General features: G+C 50.1%; 1 protein-coding gene across 2 annotated transcripts in view; it reads right to left on the reverse strand.

Moving 5' to 3' along the window:
• The window catches only part of CNKSR3 (CNKSR family member 3), a 106,136-nt gene extending 99,943 nt beyond the window's left edge, over nt 1–6,193 (reverse strand). The window contains exon 1 of one of the 2 annotated variants that reach the window (XM_070376899.1): nt 5,673–6,193. In XM_070376899.1, the coding sequence (XP_070233000.1) occupies nt 5,673–5,724 (52 nt within the window). In that variant the 5' untranslated portion in view covers nt 5,725–6,193. The remainder of the gene's footprint in view (nt 1–5,672) is intronic. The other variant, XM_070376896.1, reaches the window with a different exon arrangement.
• Nucleotides 6,194–7,491: the final 1,298 nt, after the last annotated feature.

Consider the following 7,491-nt stretch of genomic DNA (forward strand, 5'->3'; position numbering starts at 1 on the left):
AGGGCGGCGTGCAGGTGCTGTGCGAACAGTCTCCACCGTCACAGAGCTCAGACACCCGCCCTCGATGAGCTTCCAAATTTTGAGACCTGCCCTGAAATGACATTCAGTGTCATTTACCAGCAACAAAGAAGTCTCCCTTCAAAATCATCTAAGTTCGGTGAACCTGGTGCAGTAGCAGACATTACGGCCCAGTGATTGGCTAAAAGGCCATCTCATCCTCCTGAGTCCACTTGAGGATCTTAAGAGCGCACTTCAACCATACACACCCACGGCCACCCCGCGACGCCCAAAAAAAAAAAAAAATTAGGAAAAAAAAGTTGTTATGAGAATGCTTCATGTCCCAAGAAATATGGAAGAAAGCTCAAGAGAAATGTCTATTCAGTTTGCGGAGAAGCACCTGATGCTGTTGCCAGGTGGCGCTTATAAACATAAACACACACCCTAAGATTGCTTTTCTGCTTTAATTAGTGGCCAAGTCAAGCACCCTGAAGTTAAGTGTCATCCCTGGGGAACTTAAATGAAACAGATGGAGCCCAAGTCCGATCAGACCAGCAGGACCTACCAGCGAAGGGAGAAAACGCGTTTGCAGTGGCTGCTAGAACAGAGCTCTCCAGCGGCATTGAGCACAGGGATCACCAGGGCCTCTTGTTAAAATGCAGATTCTGAGTCAGCAGGCTTGTAGCTTCTGCATCTCTAACAAGCTCCCGGGTGATGCGGGTGCCACAAGTCTTGGACTAGGCGCCAGACAGGAGTCCACAGTCCAAAGCAAGAGCCAGTCCTAACGCCATGGTCAGTGGAAGTCCAGTTACTGCAAGGAAACAGTTGAGAAAACACAACTGGAACTTATTTACCCAAAGAAAGTGCATGACGTTGGCGAGAAGCACCTATTATCACACGGCCAACTAAGAATCTTCCCCTGATTAGTGATGTTGAGCATCTCTTCATATACTTGCTGGCATCTGTGTGTGTGTTGTCACTTTTTATTATTTCTGCATTTTAGTATTTTTAAAAGAAATTTGCCTAAGATGAATTAATAGTCTTTCATATGCTTTTTCTAATATTTTTAAGGTTACTCTTCTTAATTAAGCTTTAGCTACACCTAGAATTTACTTTGCACATAGGAGGCAACAGTATTGTTATGAGTATAAAATGTAGAGAATTTCATAAAATATCAACTTAGAAAAAGCCAGTGGGGGAGGGGGCAAGAAACAAGAACCTTCTTAACCAGCTACAAGTCCCACCCCGGGTCCTCTGCGTGCCTGGCAGAGACATCTCCACGACACCGACTGGTGTCCCTGAATGGCAAGAATCAACGTTTTGACAGACAAGGCGGCTCAGAGAGAACAATTTATGTCCTGGAGCTATAGGATAAAAGGAGAGGAAGCAATAAAAACAAGGAGTAGTAATATAAGAGCTTATATAAGCTCATACAGGCAGAGGAGATACCAGGATACAAACCCAGAGTCTGATTCCACAGCCCCTGCTCTCTCTGTTCCAATACCTGGTATAAGCCACAGAAGTAATGAAATAATGGAGCATCACCGCCTATCAGCACGGGACCAAACACTCCCTCTCTCTGCTTTAGTTTCTTTGTCTTTACTAAGGGCTAATAATGGTTTATACCCCTCTCTGGGTTTTCTGAGGATGAAATGAAGAAGCCTAAATGAGGTATGTGGCCGACTGTCTGATACATAATAAATGAACTATGTGGCCCACCGTCTGATACATAATAAATGCTTCAATGAATGTTTTTCTACTATTATGATTAAGAAAACTCTATGGCTGGAATCCAGGAGATAGAACTGGCAAGAAATTGGAATAAAGCAAAGAGTTCTTGACCCACGGCCAAATGGTAGACCTACAGCTGCCAAAAGAAAAGGACCTTCGTTTTTCAGCAACCCTAGAGGCTAAAGGAAGAAGAACCAGCTAACCGGAACCAGGATGACAAAGAGCCTGGGATCCTGACAGCACCACAAAGCCCCCATGAAGTCCTAAATTCCCTATCCCCAGACTTCTTTTACAAGGAAAACCAAAACTCATTTGGTTAGTCCACCAAAAACTGGGTTTTCTGTTACACACAGTTGACCTTTTTTTGCCTGATACGTACTGTAAAAGCTCATTTGCTTTGCAAAATCCTTTACCAAATCATCTGGAAGGCATGGTGCCATGAAACGATGAATAGATATGACTTACAAATAACTTTGCTGACACATACAGAATAAAGAAAATAAGACACACACAGCAGATGAGTCTCCCGCATTAACACACGACAGAGAACTCATGATGGGGCTTCTGATGGTCTCCTCATCAGCGTGGTAAAGATGCTGCCAGTCCTCTACAGGTGACCCTGGGAAGAACCTCCTGAGAAGACAGAAGGAAACAAAGCCAACCCGTCTGTGGTCAAACACTTCTCAGCTATGGTCAGGATACTTAACTTGCCTGTGCCTCAGTGTTCTCAATTGCAAAATGGAAATGACAGCTCCTGCCTCAAAGGGTGCTTACGTATTTAAGTGAGCTAACACAAGTACAATGCTTAGACCTGCGCTAACACTCACTGAGGATCTACTAATATTATGCTACAGTTTCCCTGGTGGCTCAGAAGGTAAAGAACCTGCCTGCAATGCGGAAGACCCAGGTTCGATCCCTGGGTTGGGAAGATCCCCTGGACAAGGGAATGGTAACCCACGTCAATAGTCTTGCCTGGAGAATTCCATGGACAGAGGAGCCTGGGGGACTACAGTCCATGGGTGTGCAAAGAGTCAGACACGACTGAGCGACTAACACTTTCGTTTCATTTCACTTCACTACTAATATTGCAACACTGGTGGTGGTAGTGCTAGCGATTAACAAATAAAAATAGTAACAATAATAAAAACCAGATGAATTACTTCATTCTGTAGACATCAACCTTTTTCCTAGTGTATGCGTCTGCCTAATAACATCAGCATGAAAGCAAGCTGTAGATTGTGGTTGGATTTAGACAGTTTTAAATCTAAGGCTTTCTCCAGTGCTCACCATCACTGCTGCCACACTCATACGATGCCAAGAGTGGTAAAGTCTACACGAAGAGCTGCTTATCAGTAGGATGTATTTATAAAATGGGGGTTGGGTAGAAAGGTTAACAAAGACAGCTAAAAATAGTCCTATAAGCAAACAAGTTTGCATAAGCCAACAGTTCATTAAAAAGTCAATACTTTCACATCATGACTCTTGAGAAATATTCAAGTAATGTGTCACACAATTTGGGAGAATGTAGCCTCTTGTCTAAGAGTTGGCTACACACTTGCTCTTTTTATCTTTTCTAGATTCTAACAGGGAAAGTATCCGGGTAGTTCTATGGGGCTGCACCTAAGGGTCTAAAGGGCACAAGCATTTTGTATAAAGTTGCCACGTAGTAGCCACAGGTATGTACCCTAATCAGCACCCAATGCTCCAGACATCAAGACACTGAAAACTGAACCACCCATAACTGCTCTTGCAGGCCAATAGGAAACTTTCCCCCAGTGAAAGCAGTCTCAACTAAGTCACAATGTCAAGGCAGCAGGATCCCAAAAGCAGTTTAATCTGCTCTGCCTTTTAAATGCTAAACAAGCATAACAGATTGTGAATTTACACTTCTCTCCCAATCCCAAGGGGGATCAAAAAAAAAAAAGACAAAAATCTTGAGAGTGTGAAGACCTCACTCCAAAATTCCCCTGTGTGCCTGTTACTGCTTTTCTGGTTGTACATTATCAGGTAGGCTGGCAACTGCTCAGGAAAGCCAAAGACTGGTAAGTTTAACCCTTTCTTTCACTCCGGAGCAACACTGTCCACGGAAATACAATGGGAGCTGCAGAAGTCAGCCACTTGTGTAACTTTACATTTTTCAGGAGCCACCTTTCAGAGGGTAAACATACACAGTCAAAATACTATCAACACGCAATGATTATTAAAAAAAAACTAGTGATGAGATAGCTTATATGCTGTTTTCACCCTAGTATGTATTTCACACTTACAGCACAGGGCATCGGACCAGCCATATGTCAAGAGCCCAAGGCCCATGAGTGACTACTGGCTACCATATTAGACAGAGCAGCTCTCCAGATCAAAAACTGATGTCTTCAATTTTTTAGGTTGCTTCTCTGATGGACACAATGGTAAAACAGATCAACCAACTCAGACCAGGCAAGTCGCTAGACAAGGGACCTAGTAGTATCTTGGATGGGGGAACACATCCCATTTCAAAATAGCATCTAGGTCTCTACAGATTTTATGTTTTATATCAAGCACAGACATTGTTAGTTACACATTACTCCACAGAGAAGTATTTGGTGTTTTCATCTTCGCTTTAAATAAGAGCCCCCAAAACTTTGGTCCCTGGACAAACCTCTTTTCAGGAGAGAGTGTATCCTGTCCCTTCTCCCAGAATGAATGGTCAGACATGCCCCCCACTGACACCCCACATCTCCCACAAGTCTGGGACACCCCATTGCACATGGTCTGTGTGTACTCGGCAGGCGGGAGAGATGAGATGCAGAGATGACCGGGGTTGGAGATGCTGCAGCCATGGGTGAGACAGAAAGATGACCTGATCTTACCCACATTACCTACCTCTCAGGCTTACGGATGACCAAGGGCAATAACAGAGACAGAGCTCTTAGCCAACTGTAAAGCGCTACACAATTCTAGTTATTATTATTGAGAAAGGACACCATTCCTCACCTGAAAGAGCAGATAGAAGAAAGAAAACAAAATAGTAACTTGACACAGAGAGATGCTGAGCTGGGCGGGGGGTGTGGAACCCACGAAAACACGGGTTGTTCTTGGCGGACCCGTTCTCTTGAAGGGTTCATAGAGGCTGGAGGAACCTCTATCACTTTTGCTTCGAAATCGTGGGAGGCACCTAACAGTAAGAGTGCCAGCTCAGAGTCCAAGCCCCCAGCCTTGGTCCAGCACCCGCGGCCTCTCCAACCCGCGGCCTGTCCTCGTCCCCAAAAACGGCGTAACTCAGGATAATGGTTCCAAGCAGACTTCTTTCCAGGGTTTAAATGTGGCCTAAGACTGCGGCGCCAGCGCGGGGTACTGGCGCCTTCCCGGAGCAAAAGTCACCGAGTCCCGGGGAGTCTGGCTCCAGGCTTCTCGCCGGCGCGAACGCCTCAGTGTTGGCTCCGGTGCTGCCCTGGCTCCGGTGCTGCCCTGTCTCCTTCTCCAACAAAAACAGAGGCTCGCCGGGCCGCCGGAGTCTCCCTGTACCTGTCCAACCGCCTCTTCATGCTGCGAACTGCTCTGGGCAGGCGGCGTTTTTACGAGGTCCGAGGGGAGTCACCCACACAAAGGCGCCTTGTGCTTCTGCGCTCCCGGGTGGGCACCCGGGCCTCCGGGCACCGCACCCGGGTAGGGCAGGGCGGGCGCCCCGGCCCGATATCCGCGCCCCCAACCCTCATCCTCCATTCAGAGGCCACCCGTACCCCCCGGGTTTAAAGATGAGGCTCCCCTCGGCTGGCCACAACCCTCACCCCCGAAAGCGGGCACCAGAGTGACAGGCGCAGAGAAGTTTGCAGGCTCACCGCGCTGTGCTCTCAAAGCTTCTCGCGGGCAAAGGGGCTGAGCGCCACCCCCCACCCCGGATCCCAGCTCCCCGCCGGCCCGATCCCCCGGGCTGGAGACGCCGGGGTACCCCCAGGCTCGCTCACCTCTAGTCCAGTCCACCACTTGCTTGGGGCTCCACTTGGTCACCGGTTCCATCTTGGAGGGCCGGGAACCCAGCGGAGCTGGAGTCGGCGGTGAAGTCCTGCTGCCCTCCCGGGAGGGCGCGCCCCGCGGCCGGTCCCCGCGCCCGAGCGCCCTGTCAAGGCTGCATGGCCGCCGCCGTCAGCGGGGCATCCCAGCGCGGCGCGGCCCGGGCGGCGCGGCCCGCTCCCCGGCGCACGGGACAGCGGGGCGGCTCCTCCTCCGGCTGCCACCGTCCGGCTGCAGCTCCTCCTCCTCGTCCCCCGCGGCCGCCGCCGCCGCCGGGACTCCAGACACAGCTGCCGCTCCTAGGCTACGGCCGCTGCGGGAACACGGGGCAGGGAGTCCAGATTCCCCCGGGCTCAGTTCCGAGCGCGGGACCTTTCCTCCGCCCCTCTGCGCCCCCGGGCCGGGACCGCTGCCTCCGGTTCTCTGGCCGCGCGCTCGGCTCCCAGTCCAGCTCCTCCTCTGGGCGGCTGAGCTCTCCGAGGTCCCCGATCCTCGTGCGCTGGCGTCCCGAGCCTTCCCGCCCGCAGGTCCCACCTCCTGCTCCTCCCGGGAGGGCCGCACCGGGGCGGGGAGGAGCGCAGAGCCAGCGCGCTCGGGTTACAAAGTTCCAGCTCCCGGTGGTGAGCGCGGAATAAAAGAGGGGGCGGGGCCGGACACCCGGCGAAACTCGTGGGAGGGGGCGGGGCTGCCCCGGTCGGCCGACTCCGGTTACTTTCGCCCTGGAAACCTGCGTTCGCTCACCCGGAGAGGTCCCTGCCGACTTTCCTTTTAAGGGGGCGCATTGTAGATGCGCGTGCATCCTGGAGAGCCCGTTGGGCTTGGGGGAGGCCAGGGTCTTATTTAGTACCTGTTCAGTTTGTCTGACTGTGAGCAGCAACACAATGAAAAATAATAAAGTCAAAAACTAAAGTTCAGATCTCCGTGTTTCAGTGTTTTGCGTCAATATTGCTCTGCGATCCCGACCTCCTCCTTTCACATTTCTTTGGGAAAAAATATTTTATTTATATCTTGGATGACATTGTGGCAATTTAACTCACTGCTCTTCTGTAAATTTATTTAAGTATGGTTGATCTGCTGCTGCTGCTGCTGCTGCTGCTAAGTCGCTTCAGTCGTGTCCAACTCTGTGCGACCCCATAGACGGCAGCCCACCAGGCTCCCCCGTCCCTGGGATTCTCCAGGCAAGAATACTGGAGTGGGTTGCCATTTCCTTCTCCAATGCATGAAAGTGAAAAGTGAAAGTGAAGTCGCTCAGTCGTGTCCGACTCTTGGCGACCCCATGGACTGCAGCCCACCATGCTCCTCCATCCATGGGACTTTGCAGGCAAGAGTACTGGAGTGGGGTACCATTGCCTTCTCTACCATGTGTTAATTTCTGCTGTGTGGTGCCATGGTAAAGAACATGCCTGCCAATACAGGAGACACAGGAGACTCTGGTTCAATTCCTGGGTGGGGAAGAGTCTCTGGAGGAGTAAATGGCAACCCACTCCAGTATTCTTGCCTGAAAAATTCCATGGACAGAGGAGTCTCGCTAGGTATAGTCCATGGGGTTGTACATTCTTTTTCATATTCTTTTCCACTATAGTTAATCCCAGGACGTTGAATATAGATCTCTGTGCTACACAGTAGACTCTTGCTTACCCCTTCTATGTATAATAGTTTGCATCTGCTAACCCCAAACTCCCAGTCTATTCCTCTTTCACCTCCTCACACCTGGGCAACCATAAGTCTCTGTCTGTAACTCCTCTTTTAACGCTGTTGCAATATTTCAACTTC

The sequence above is a fragment of the Bos mutus genome, chromosome 9, assembly GCF_027580195.1.
Source record: "Bos mutus isolate GX-2022 chromosome 9, NWIPB_WYAK_1.1, whole genome shotgun sequence".
Lineage (NCBI taxonomy): Eukaryota > Metazoa > Chordata > Mammalia > Artiodactyla > Bovidae > Bos > Bos mutus.